The sequence below is a fragment of the Danio rerio genome, chromosome 7 (genome assembly GCF_049306965.1).
Source record: "Danio rerio strain Tuebingen ecotype United States chromosome 7, GRCz12tu, whole genome shotgun sequence".
NCBI lineage: Eukaryota > Metazoa > Chordata > Actinopteri > Cypriniformes > Danionidae > Danio > Danio rerio.
Window position 1 is genome coordinate 64,380,001 of NC_133182.1, and position 13,985 is coordinate 64,393,985.

A 13,985-nucleotide genomic window follows, 5' to 3' on the forward strand; every position below is an offset into this window, starting at 1 on the left:
CAAAGTTAAACGTGCACGCTGTGTGTGTGTCTGTGTGTGTGCATAAACTTATTAAAGACACTGTTCGTGACTCATCATTGCAGAAAAGCCTGAATTAACTCCACAACAAATTCATCAAATAATCATTGGTAAAGTTCTTACTGTAGTATTTCTTACAAACATTACATGAGCTCTGATTCCGTCTGTCACTGTCCAGTTTATCTGACGCAGCCGAGGCAGAGATTGAGGCAAACTCAATAAAAAAGGGGGGGGGGGGGCTAGCATTAAAGGCACAGGCCACAAAAACAGCTCCATTGTGTTCAGAGCAGAAATTTAGATAATAAATAGTGAAGGTATAATAAATCATCTGATGGGTGTTTAGAGCTGAAACTTTGCAGACACATTCTGAAGACACAAAAGACTTGTCTTACATTTTGAAAAAGGGGTAAAATAGGTGCCCTTTAATAACAGCAGCATTCAAGCTGCATGACCAGCACAAGTTATAAAAGAGAAAGAAAAAAAGAAAGAAAGAAAGAAAGAAAGAAAGAAAGAAAGAAAGAAAGAAAGAAAGAAAGAAAGAAAGAAAGAAAGAAAGAAAGAAAGAAAGAAAGAAAGAAAGAAATTTTCAATATGGTCTCTGACTTTTGGACCCCATTGTGTGTACAGTGCATGCTTTTCTTTTTCTCCATTTTCCACCACCCACACAAAAGGATCAACACTTACCTTTTGGGAAAGGGCACAGAATATCTTGCCTCATAAGCTACAGAGACGAGCTGACGTGAGGATTTCACCCTCAGCGGAGAGACAAAACTAAAGCAGAATTAATCATGAGCCAGGGATCAACATTAGACAAAAGCACATGTAAAGCAGCAGACAACACATACAAAAATCAATATTTCGTCTTTTTTTTTAATAATAATTTCTTTACAGACAAACAAAAATCTTTATATCAATATAAACTTAACTTCTTAAATACACAGTATTTTATAAATATTACAAAATACATTTCATGTGTTGCAACAGTTTCCACTATAGGTAACATGTGGACGGAAACATTGATGTAGATCTAGTGCCCTCTAAACTGAATCTAGTGTGTGTGTATAACGTTAAATCGTCAGTCATCCTCAGTAAAAGCATTTAACGTGTAGCATATTTCATTATTATTTCACAGAACTCCTGCAGATGTGAGAACGTTCATCTACGCTAAAGCCAAGTTCATTATCAGAGCAGATTGATTTTAAATGAAGTGTCTATTACGATTAGCTCTAGCAATCCACATCAAGGATGTTATAACCCCTTCTTACATACACTGGAACAAAGTAACTGCTTAAGACACTGTATGGTGAGGGATGCTAACTAGTTATAAGGCATCCCTTCACCTACCCCTGCTTCCCAGTCTCTCTCTTTCTCCCTCTCCTCTTATCGTTTTTCCCCAGATGAGCGGCTGCTCGTTAGTAAACTGTCAGCAAAGCTCCTAAATCACATTAAGTAGGCACAGAATACAAAAGCAACATCAGCATACAGCACCGGGGAAAGATGGGTGCTCATGGCACATTACAGGACTAGAAAAACCACTACAGCCGCATTGGAAATCAGAAAACAGCAGCTGAAGAGGCCTGTAGAGATGCACAACTCGCAAACCAATTTATCTTCAATTAACAAAAACACAAAAAAAGAGGTGTAATTTGTAACATCTGCTTATCAGAATTTTGCAACCATGACAAACATGCATATTTATCACTGTCCTCAAAAATTCTTGCTGTTTTCAACGATCATTAATGGATGAATCAGCTATTCAAATGAAAGTGAGACTGTTTCCACCAAATGCAGCTTCAGCAGAACATAGAAAACACATATAAATAAATTGACACAATAACTTAATTCTGAACAGTTCACATATAATAATTATATTAAGATGCTTTCAAGACAAAACAAAACGAACATTCAAAACGCGTTAACACAGCTTCGAGTCATATTAGTACCGTCAAAACAAGTGTCGTAGAGACAGTTTAGAAGCGACACTGCCCTCTGGTGGTCACAATCGACAAGACGAGAAAAAACAGAGTAGAAAAGTGACAAAAATATCCTAACAGATACCTACAACGTGTGAATTAAACTGAATTCGTCTGAGAAGTACCGTCACCAAACTGTTAACACATTTACCGGATGCTACAAGCTAATTCACACTGCTGTGTGACCAGGAGGAACCTACAAGCTTATGAGGCACTTTGATGAGGACATGCAGAGCGATTACAAGCCGTTTTAAAGCTATTCCAATGAGATGGGGAGTTTTGTGCCGCTCCTTTAAAACTGTTAGGATAACAAGACTTCTTACAAAGACAGCCATTCTTGATAGAAGATGTAGGCTATAAGCTATCCTGGGATCAACCGTGGTGCTAAGGCAATCGAGTGAAAAAGCCCTTCATGAATTAAGTCCACATCTATAAAATGTCCATGTATTATATATAAAAGATGAGTATTTGGCTATTTATGAGCTGTTTATATCATAGCGGTGCATAAAAATTGTGAATATTTGATCAAGCCCTATTATAATTTGCATTTAATCTGTATTATTATTTTTTTATTTTTAGCATTTATAGCACAATTTAAGTTTGTGAGTGACTTGTATATTATGATAGTGTATATTATGGCATTAAAGGGATTTATCTTTATGTGTGTATATATATATATATATATATATATATATATATATATATATATATATATATATATATATATATATGTATGTGTATATATATATATATATATATATATATATATATATATCCTATGTATATCTTATATATATAAATGCTGATATTCTTATATTCTTATATTCTTATAATATATCAGTTGTCAATATCAATTGTAGCAAATCCAGAGAACCAATCATAATATTGAAGTTACATCTATTAAATTATTTCAGAACCCCATGTATGAAAATTATATTGGTAATTGCCACTAGAATTTGCCTATTTCTTTTATTATTATTATTTAAAGGTGTACGGGTAGGTCTTGTCAAGGATGGATGTTACAGTGTACACAGTACAAAGAAGATGGACTTTAAAATCCATTGTATTTACACAGAGATACTTGCTCGCACTATGCTATAAGGTTGCAGTACAACAGATAGAGCAAAGCCATAAGGAGAGAGTAGAAGAGCAGGAAGCCGATGGAAAAGGGGGAGGAAGGAGAGACAAAGGGAGAGGTGGTGTTCTTGTCCTCTGTCACCTCCTCGTCTCCTGCTTTTGCCAGGAGCCCCATCACACAGCGAAGAACTGCAGGCAACTTACTGCGCAGGATATCAGACGCTAAACACAACTCCATCTGAGAAACACAGAGACAATGCAGAGAAGACAGACAAAGATGTTTGGACAAAGAAAAACACATTAAAGCTTAACCATTTTAAAGGGATAGTTTGCTCAAAAATGCCCCAAAAAACAATTTTGTTGATTTTTTTTTTTTTTTGCAGAATCAGAACCCATATGACTTCCTTTCCTCCATGGAACACAAAATGAGATGTTTATAGACCTACTAGGGCTGAACAATGCTTTGTTTCTCTGTTATTTGAATTGCAATATGGAACAAATACATAACTTTCACAAAATTACTTGAATATTTAGAGTGCTTAAATTTATTAGGCCACTAATTTATTGATCAACCACAGCTGCCCTAGTCTAACTGTAGTTGCTAAAATCATTTGTTGATGCTATATCTATGTCTCTATAAGCTCATTAGTCACAGTAGTATTTTTAATACTACAATATTGTTTTTAATTAAGAATTATTAAATTGATTGTTTTTCAAGGTAAAAATAAAATTAGTAAAGCTTTCTATTATTTATTTTTTTATTTATTTTTTATTTGTTATTTACTTTCAATCCTTAACAGCCGTTTTAATGACTGAATATACACTTTTTAAGTTATATGTTTTATTTTAAACAACTGTTCAGTCTGGTTATTGATTATAATTGGCTGATAGCTGTGTGATATTCTGCAATAGCAGCACTCGTACAGCCTCTTCACCCTTCTGTATTACTCCAACCACATAGTGACAGCAGATAAATAAACTTACTACAGTATGACAAATACTGCAGCTGTTGGACAACATAATGTACTTTTAAGGCTTTTTTTAGGTGGGAATGTAATTGTTTTAGACTGGAACTGTGCAGTTTATTTATAAGGATAGTGTCTCTTTCAAATAATTATCATTTTGGAGATACAGCGTGTTAGCATCCATCAACCTGTCATACTAAGTAGAGCAAAGACGGTTGACATTCAGCCACAAGATGGTGATAAAAGCAGCGCAATTTCTAAGTACATCCGATCAAATCATTACTAAACAGGTAAGTGACTTTCTTGTATATTATAGTGCTGTATTTATACCAGATAATTGTTGTGTATTGAGTGTAAGAAGGGACTCGCATATCAGGAATGTATGTGTTTTGTGTTGGCCACTTTGTATAACCCTGAGTTACTCTTTGGTTTTTCCATCTGTTTGTTTCTAATGCATCTCCTGTTTTTGTTACTGCAGACTAGTTGAGTAAAAAGAAAGACAGAAGAACATGACTGAATGTGTTTAGCGGTTTTCCTTATCGCAACCACAACAGTAATCTAATAGTGTTTATGCTGTTAGGCTTTTCGGGGTTAAATATTCTGATCTCCTGATTGCAACAGAGAAATACTGGGAAATGTCTGTAGACTGATGGCATTTCATGCTGTTCAGCCTTATAATCTTAAAATTTCAGCAAAATCACCAGTTTTGTCATTACTTTAGACATTAAGCTAGACAATCACTCAAACACTAGCTCTAAAGTGACATTGGTGAAGTAGCAACAACTTCTGCTGTTCTGACGTCAGCTGCAGATGTGAAGGAATGTCGGATGAAAGTAGTTACAAAAAGTTTTTTAGACTCTCTGCGTTTGATTTTCTTTTTTATAAGACTATTAGTTGTTTCAGTTTGATTTGCTACAAAGTCAATAAAATTTTAATAATTAAATAAATGAGAACATACAAATATTCTAAGATTCTGTAAAAAAAGCTTATGACATTGGTTTAAAGGGGTTTTGTTAAGCACTGTATTTTTCAAAAGGATTATTCTAGAGTAGCTGGGCTAATTTTTTAAAGTGAACGTGCAAACAGTGGATCTGCATGACAGCGGTAAAAACACATACTGAATAAAAACTTGTTCAAATCCTGAATCAAAATTGGAGTCAGTTTTGCACGCTGGAGGAATGACGACACCATGGCTGAAGTATTTCTGTTAGGCAGGTGATGTTATGTTTTAAAACTATTTTAGTCACGCAAACTGATGTAGATTGGGTTGTTTTACTAATAGGTTATATGCACAGAAGTGTTGTTCAGCAACTGAAATCTCCCACTGAATGATTGACATGACTATTTTCAATTTCATAAGGTCCTTTTACAGCAAGATTTGTATTTAGACGTGCTTCCTATATTGTTCACCGCTACTCTGAATATTTGCTCTGAAATAGCATGTAAGTATGGCTTGGTAATAAGTGTAATTTCTGCAGCCCGCCGGCCAACCACTAGGCATATGTAGTCGCTTTAGGACAAAGCATGTGAGAGAGTGAAACCAGCGATCCTTGCATGTATGAAAAATTGCACATTATGACAAGTTTTGCTAGTATAAGTTTTGCTTGCTACACAACTAAAAATGTGCTAGATAGTATACAGTTTTTCATTGGGAATTGTAGTGTTATAAGCTACTGTAAAGTTTTTTTTAACTGGTAAATGATGTGATTTAGTGTGTTGTCTACTGTCATCATGGTTTTGGATGGTAGGGGAGTGATTTTGTTTCAAAGATATTAAGCTAACAAATAGCATTTAGGCAGATCACCAACTGCACCTTTAAATAAATTAAAAAAAAAACTTACAAAAAATGAGAAGCATATAGCTGCAATTCTAGTGCACTGTACAATAAAGGTAAAAACGATTATGTATTTAACATGTCTTCAATAATTTTAAAGTAAATCTAAAGTAAAGTTAATCTCTATGCTTAAAAAACATGCTGAATTGTTGTAACCCAATATTGGATCAAATATGGACAAACCCAATGTTGAGTTACAACATTGTTCTCAAAGTTCTTAACTGTCAAACTATCAAGCTTTTAATTTAGTCATGAAATAAATATATGTGCTGCAGTTTTAGAACAAAGAGCACTATGATAAAGTATTGCAATGTCCCAGGGCACATTGGTCTACTTACTATAAACCAAGATGCAAAAACCATGTATTTTGAGTCCCAAAGAACCGTAAGCTGCAATCGTAATTTTTTGTCTTATATTGTGAAGCAGTTTGTAGAGAAATGGAATTTTAAATGTGAAAACAGTGGGCGTGGCTTGTTTTTCTACTGTGAGCTTATTAGATGTGGTAAAGTGGGCATTTTAATAAGAAAGATCGGTAAAGGGGTTTGAGGAGAGTTATTACAACCTAACAGACACCTCCTGCTCACCATTTCTGTTTGTTGTCAACACTGACAATTAAAGCCTAGTTCACACTAGAGGATTTTAAGCCTGATTTGAGCCCGATTTGGAAGTTAACGAGCTCACCGACAGATCGGGCTGTAATCGGAAGAAATCTGCGGGTGCACGGTGCCTGCCGCTCTTTATGTGTGTACTACTGAACAACGCATCAACGAGGCTCGCTGATGCGTCGCCGACACCTCGCAGACGGAAATCCAACATTTAGCAAGCTAAACATTCCAGAGCAGTCGGCTGACTCAACCCCAAGTGTGGTCCGATGTATTGGCGAGCTGCAGCCAATGAGAGAGCATATCAGCATGAGCTGAATGCCTGTGTGTTCAGGAGCTCAACAGAAACATCTGTGATTGGTCAGAATGGGCATCGGTGCACTCGCTTCATTCTGTGTTAACACAGACATGAGAGTAGGCTATATTAACAGTGGAACTAGAATTCTGTAACTATTAGAATTACTATACTGCTCATTCTGACTGTTCTCATATAAAACGCCATATTGTCACAACATATTTACATTCAAAGCTATTATTGAGATATTAAAATTAAGCTTTGAATGTCTGGCATCATATTTAATGACACCATTACCCTAAAAATATAATATTTTTTGGTAATACAGCCTATAAATATGTAGTTAAGATACTAGAACATGCAAAGGTCTTGGCTTTCATTTTCACTTTCAAACAGGAGCTATTTCATGGCACAGAATATGCTGTTTTGAAAGATATCTGAAGTAAATTGATTTGCCATCAGAAAGTTTTGTTTATGTTAGCAGGAAGTTGCTAGGCAAGAAAATGCACACATATTTTAAGTCACAGCGATAATATCAGACATGCATGCAGTCATTTTGACCAATATGGTAATTTAAGGCAGAAATGCTCAGTTCTTTACTTTTTTGTAATAAAAAAAAAAACAATGGCAGAAAGAAATACACTAATAGTTAGAAAGCGGAAGGGTGTTATTTGTTAGTTTTATTTCAAAGAGTTATACAATTACAAAAATTAAAAACTCTCTGTGTATCAATCTACTCGAACTTTGCAGATGAGTGATTAATCCGCTGATAAATCAGCTGATTTGACGATGTTTTTAAATGCTTTCTCCAAAGCTTGAAACGCTGTCAGTGATGTAATCAGCACACAAGCAGCCAATAGTGTTCAGCTTTTTCTGACGACTCCTCCCTCAAAATTTCATTGGCTGTGGTTTGGTTGCTTGAATGAGCTGATGGGGAATGAGTTGTTGTCAGATCATGTAGTGTGTGACCCCCCTATTGTGGATCATTCACAGAGTGTTGAGTAGTGTGAACACCACAGAGATTAAAAGACACAAAGTAAAGTCATGTAGTGTGAACGGCACAGCCATCTGCTGATGTTTAAAATCCTGTAGTGTGAACTAGTCTTAAACCAGTGTGGTTAAGAATGTTAGCCACGCCCATTACCTCAAAATCAAGCAATCTGAAAATTTAACTGAAAACTAACAGGAAGTGCATTTTCACATTGCAATTAAGGATTAGAAGGGCAAAAGTCGCACACATGAATTGTTCACCACAAAACCAATAATGTGAGCTAACAAAATCAATATGGTAAGTTTTGATTTGTTTAGGACTCTTACTCTAAAAACTGCAGACCATGCATGTTTTTAAATAAAATTGCAGTCAAATCACATGATTCTTTTTTCCATACAAGTGAATAGTGACTATACAGCAAGTAACACTTTAAATAAATGGCCAATATATTGTATGATAAATTATGTTTTTATGGGTTTATGGTGCTTTTAAACTTCGAATTGTAGCCTGACACCTGAATCGACAGGTTTATATGAATGAATCATCAGTGAATCATCTACACATTGAGGTTCCACAGGAGGAAGTCAGACGGCCTTTGAATGTAATGAACTACCTGAGCTGACTATCCGTTTAAGATTTAAAAAAAAAAAAAAACAATGGCAAAGAGAGCACAAAAAAAGCAAATCGAGGTTGAAGCACTTGAAAAACAACATTAAAAAAGCATTACAATCAGAGCGGTCACATCAGCGGGTGAAGTGGATTCTTTCTCATTTACAAACAGCTCAGACAACACATCTCAGAAAGACAAATAATTTGGAGTATAATAAAGGAAGCAAACAATAAAAGATGAAATTTATGTTTACCTCAGGGACTCCCAGTCTGCGACATGCAGCAATGAAGTTTTCCACATTGAGGCGGCACTTGGCAGCACTCAGCTTTGGCTGAACACAGACAAAAAAATTGCACAATCATTCATTAGAAAGCAAATCGACAACAGCCTAATCTGTTTGATCTGGGATCAGCTTTCCCCGCATTTGGATAAATAAGGATCGCACTTGAAGATTCACATAGAGGGCTTGTTTTAGAAGATACTAGATTGCATTTTTGGCCTTAAAGAGGCAGCACATCTATAAACGAAATCTATGCACATTAGCAGAAGCTGCTGATTGCGGTTTATGAAGTTTTAAATATGGATATATTTCTTGCATGGCTTTACTTTAGAAGTCCTCTATTAACCCTGATGTTATATTAACTGTATTGGAGTAAATTAAGAGAGCCATATGCACACTGAATGGCTTGAAGGTGAATAAATCATGGGGTCATTTTCATTTTTAGAGGAACTGTAATAAGAATTAAATCCAAGCATTAACTCACCACTGCCGGTGAGGGGATGTGGATGATTGACACAGAACGAGGTCGCACGTGATTGGCCAGCTGGCAGAGAACTGTGCCATTGGACAACGCCTCTCCAAGATCATCAGGTAGACTGATCTTTAGACGAGACTCCAGAGTCTAAAAGAGACACATGGAAAGAGGGAGATTATAGGGAATCAATCAATCAATCAATCAATCAATCAATCAATCAATCAATCAAATCAGCCTGCCTGCCTGCCTGTCTATCTACTTACCTACCTACCTAAATACCTACCTACCTCAGATAGAACTATTAGGAGGAAAACACAGATAACCCTTAAAGCTCCCATGGAAATAAATAGTTTTAAATAAAAAAGTTTTTTAGATGTCAGTATTAGTATTGTAAGATTTTAAGACATCTATATGCTAATGTGCCCCAAAACATTGACAAAATTTACTTTTAGAAGAAATGAAATTGATGTAAACTTGTAAAGCTTGTAGTTTGGTACTTCCGCCTATATAGAGCAATGATTTTTTTTCACATCACCTCAAACTTCAGTCTCTCAGTAATACTTCTGACCAATCAAATGCTCTCTAAGAGCTGATTTTCTTTTCCCCCTTTAAGATGCTTCTCATCTGCTGTTCACTTTATGCACTTGAGCTCAACCACTCTCACTGGCAGAGATGTGATTAGAAAAAACGCTACTGGTTGTTGTTTTTTTTTTTTACTTTACCTTTACTTTACTGGACTTTACCTTCTCCACCAGAGCAGCTTGCTTACATTCTACACAGAATGTTTCAGTTTTTAATATGGTGTATCTTGTGGCTTTATATTCATGTTTGATGTCATTTTAAATGTCTCTGTGGGATTGGTAAAGTGGTCCTAATTTCAATGTAACATTTTACAATCTCTCTTATATTAGTTATTAAGAACATTTATAACATTTGTCTAATAACATCTAATAACATCTATAACATTTGTCATGCGACTCATACCAATAAAGCAAAATTGAAGAGAAAAATTAGTAAAAAATTAAAGATTAGTAGTTAAATTATTAGAAAAAATTAATAATACAGAAAGTCTCTTTACTTTTCGTAGTTGCATGATGTCTGTTCTCTCTTCTCGAGGGGATCTGAGTGTGGAGCGGGATTCGCTGCGGCCAGACTCTGCCAAACTGTTCCCTGATCCTGATAAACACACAGACAAGAGAGGTTTACAACATATATTACTCACAAAAACATTACAGTTCTTTTACTCCTATATTGACACCAGTGTGTGTGTCTGTATGTACCAGTTTTGACATTGCAACGTGAAGAAGTACGGAATAAGAAGCTGTTGGGTTTGGGAGCAGAACCTGTCGGAGAGCATGGTTTCACAGAGGATGCATCTGAAATAACAGACAAAAGTCAGTAAAGACTTTATTAATATTTTTATGTTAATTAAGACTAATACAGCTTCAGCAAAACAGAAAACAAAAAAAAAAATTAAATGTAAATTAGTGTCACGAACAACACCATTCAACAACAACAAAAACAGCATGAAGTATTTTTGAAACCGCACTGCCCTCTGGTGGACACAGTTCTGGGACTGTCTTGAGCTTGAGCCTCTTTCATGGGTTATGTTTTTACCCCCCCCCCCCCCTAACTTTCACGAAGGGGGTGTTTCAAGAAGACTCAAGACACACCATAAGATTGTCAACTAATTGTTTGATTCATGTCAAGTTCCAAACAATTTTATTGGGAATAATCTGTGAATACAAATATATTTATCAAAATCCTTACAAAATCTATCATGTTTATTAATGGCTGGAAAAGCTTTAAACTCCAAAGGAGATTTAAACTCCAGTCGTGTTGGTTTCTGTTTTAAAAAAAAATCCCTGATTCCTGAAGAATAATTAGCTTAGTATCTGTAAGTGATTGTTGTTGACATATACCATCTTAAAATACAACGAACATTAGTCGGGCTCAGCATTTTCATCATTTCAATTAATAACAAGATGCAAATTAAAGCAAACTGTCAGAAAAAAAGTTACTTCTGTGAATGCATCAAATAACTCAGGTAAAAAGATAAGGGTAGTGCTTTATTATGCAGTCCTGTTTCATATGCACATAGGCATGGGCTGGGATAAGATTCTGATGATATGATCACTGCTCTAAAATAAGTTCTTTGTCTGGGCAAAAATCTCTATTTTTCCCGCATTGAACACAATATATTATTATTTTGAGAAACATTTAAAATATTTTAGAACAGTAAAGATGCCAGGCTAAACAATTCAAATGCATCATTGACTTCTGCTGTCAAAAACAAAGATTTCTTTAAAACTTGAAAAGGCATCTTTGGCTATCTTTCTTTTCTTTGGATATGCAGTAAATAAGCAACTGCACTGTTCTGGTCTACAGCATGCTTGGATGTTGGAGTATAAACGATTTGTTTTTTTGATTTGATGTTTGCTAAATCATGAGCTGAGCAGCTTTTGATGTGGAGACACTGTTGCCTTAAACCAAATAAAATATTCATAAAAAACATGTTTAAAAAAAAATAAAATAAAAAAACTTACATAAAGTAAAGAAAATAAGTACAGACCACATCCCATGTTCAAAAGAGTGTAAAAATATTAATGTTTCTGTGGATCTCGTCTATCAAATCTGATCTTTATTTTGTATTTTCTATTGGATTTAAGTCAGGGGATTGGCTGGGCCATTCTACAGCTTGATTTTCTTTCTCTGAAACCATTTAAGAGTTTCCTTGTCTGCGTTTTGGATCATTGTCTTGCTGAAATGTCCACCCTGGTTTCATCTTCATTATCCAGATAATTTAGATGTTGGACAGAAGCAGCTACTATTATTAACAATGATAAAGGGCAGAGGGTTGCTGAAGAACTACTGAGAGATTTCAGCTGCTGTCTGGGCTTTCATTGCCGAAAAACACATCCCTTTCTTTGAGTGTTCAAAACTTTTTCCCTGTGTCATTTCATTACACATTACTTCATTCGTAAACTAATTAATGTAGTTTTCTTTGCATGTATGGATTCCTTTGGTTGTTAACAAACATCTGGTCAACAGCACCTTTAGAAATATGTTTTCAGAGAAAAACTTTCTGAGAAAACACACACATTATTATGAAGAATGTCAGAAACTGGTATCCATTGACTTTCATAGTATTTCAACTATGGATGTCAAAGGCTAGCGATTGCCAACACTCGTCAAAAAATTCTCTTCTGTGTTCAAGAGAAGAAAGAAACCCATAAAGGTTTAGAAGCACACCAGGGAGATTAAATGGTGAACTGCCCCTATAAGTACAGTATAGGTAAAAGCTAAACCATACAAATTGCATCCAAGATATGAGTGTTGTCCCAGTTTTGCAAATAATCTTTTTAAAAGTGATTTTTTTTTGCTATATGGAGGATACCTGTGCGACTGACGGAGCGCTGCAAAGACACTGTATGAGAGGATGGAGAAACCTGATCAGCACTCTGACAGAGAGAGAAAAAATAGGGCAAAATAATATCAATATATAAACATCTTAAATGTTCATGAAATTTAATATTATTAATAATTTGCATTTATAACAATACAGAATTAAATATCAGGAGTGTGTGTGTGTGTGTGTGTGTGTGTGTGTGTGTGTGTGTGTGTGTGTGTGCGTGTGTGTGTGTGTGTGTGTGTGTTTGTTTTTATTACATGGTGGGGACCTCAGCATGATAGCACACTCACAAAGTGGGGACCAAAAACATAGTGGGGACCGATCGCCCGGTCCCCACTATGTTTTGCCTTTAAAAGACTCAGGGGGCGTTGCTGATATGCCTAGTGCAGTTTTTTTCACTGATCCCCACCTTGACCATTTACCTGAATTGAGTGTGTAAGTGTGTGTCGGCGCACTGCTCTATAGCGGTCCTGTAGTTGGATGGCGGTACTGCACCCTGACACACACTTGACGCAGTTCACACACTCTGCCTACTGCACATGCGCAATCTCATAAATGAATCCGACTTTAATCAACTTAATTAAGATCTATCATCAAATTATTCGAATTTTTGGGTAAGTTAGAATGTTTTTCACCATCATAATGTAATAAAATAGGTTATATGACAAATACTTATGTTGCATATTTTGACAGTTATCAGGTATAGTTAATTAAATGTTTTAACGAATTTCCTGGGTGTTTTAATCGATGTTGTTTCAAATTACGTATTAATATAACACTGATAAGACACAAACTACAGTTCGGTATGTAATTTAACTTGTTTACACGAGTAAAAGTTACTCGCGCTAATGTGCTAACGTGCTAACTGCCCGGTGCTACGTGAGTCAGAGGCCGGGGTGGAGTGCATGAGCCGCGGTCAGACAGTCACCAATCACCGGGCGGCTAAATGGATCGACGGAGGATAAAACCATTAAAAGATGCGGAGAAACACATCACCAGCTCCACTGACAAGACCCATTCACTGGAAACCGAATATATAGAAGGTTACTAAGGTATGTTTTCATAGTTCTTGTATCGTACTTTTTAAATGGTTAATTGCTTTAAACATTTAACGTTAATCCTGAAATAACACTATTATATACTATTTATACGTTAATGTAGTAATATAGAGGTTATAATTAAAATGTGGGGCTATCTGGTCCTAGAAATGTACTTAATTTATTGTTCTATGACGTGTAGAAACGTTTTATTTTAGATAAATAATTATAATAAACTCCAACTTAGTGTAAAACATATATAAAAGTACATTTACATTTACATTTACATTTAGTCATTTAGCAGACGCTTTTATCCAAAGCGACTTACAAATGAGGACAAGGAAGCAATTTACACCACTAAGAGCAACAATGAATAAGTACTAAAGGCAAGTTTCAGGTCTGTAAAGTCTAAGAAG

General features: G+C 35.5%; 1 protein-coding gene across 4 annotated transcripts in view; it reads right to left on the reverse strand.

Moving 5' to 3' along the window:
* The window catches only part of lrch4 (leucine-rich repeats and calponin homology (CH) domain containing 4), a 156,687-nt gene that overhangs the window by 58,540 nt on the left and 84,162 nt on the right, over positions 1-13,985 (reverse strand). Inside the window, exons 13-18 of one of the 4 annotated variants that reach the window (XM_009303554.5) lie at positions 12,518-12,581; positions 10,401-10,496; positions 10,199-10,296; positions 9,130-9,267; positions 8,619-8,696; positions 869-3,306 (exon numbers count right to left, since the gene is read on the reverse strand). The exons of 1 other annotated variant lie outside the window; for it this stretch is intronic. In XM_009303554.5, the coding sequence (XP_009301829.1) occupies positions 3,082-3,306; positions 8,619-8,696; positions 9,130-9,267; positions 10,199-10,296; positions 10,401-10,496; positions 12,518-12,581 (699 nt within the window). In that variant the 3' untranslated portion in view covers positions 869-3,081. Of the gene's footprint in view, positions 1-868; positions 3,307-5,063; positions 6,487-7,874; positions 8,697-9,129; positions 9,268-10,198; positions 10,297-10,400; positions 10,497-12,517; positions 12,582-13,985 lie in introns of those variants that run through there. 2 more of the 4 variants (XR_012382771.1, XM_021478134.3) reach the window with 2 other exon arrangements.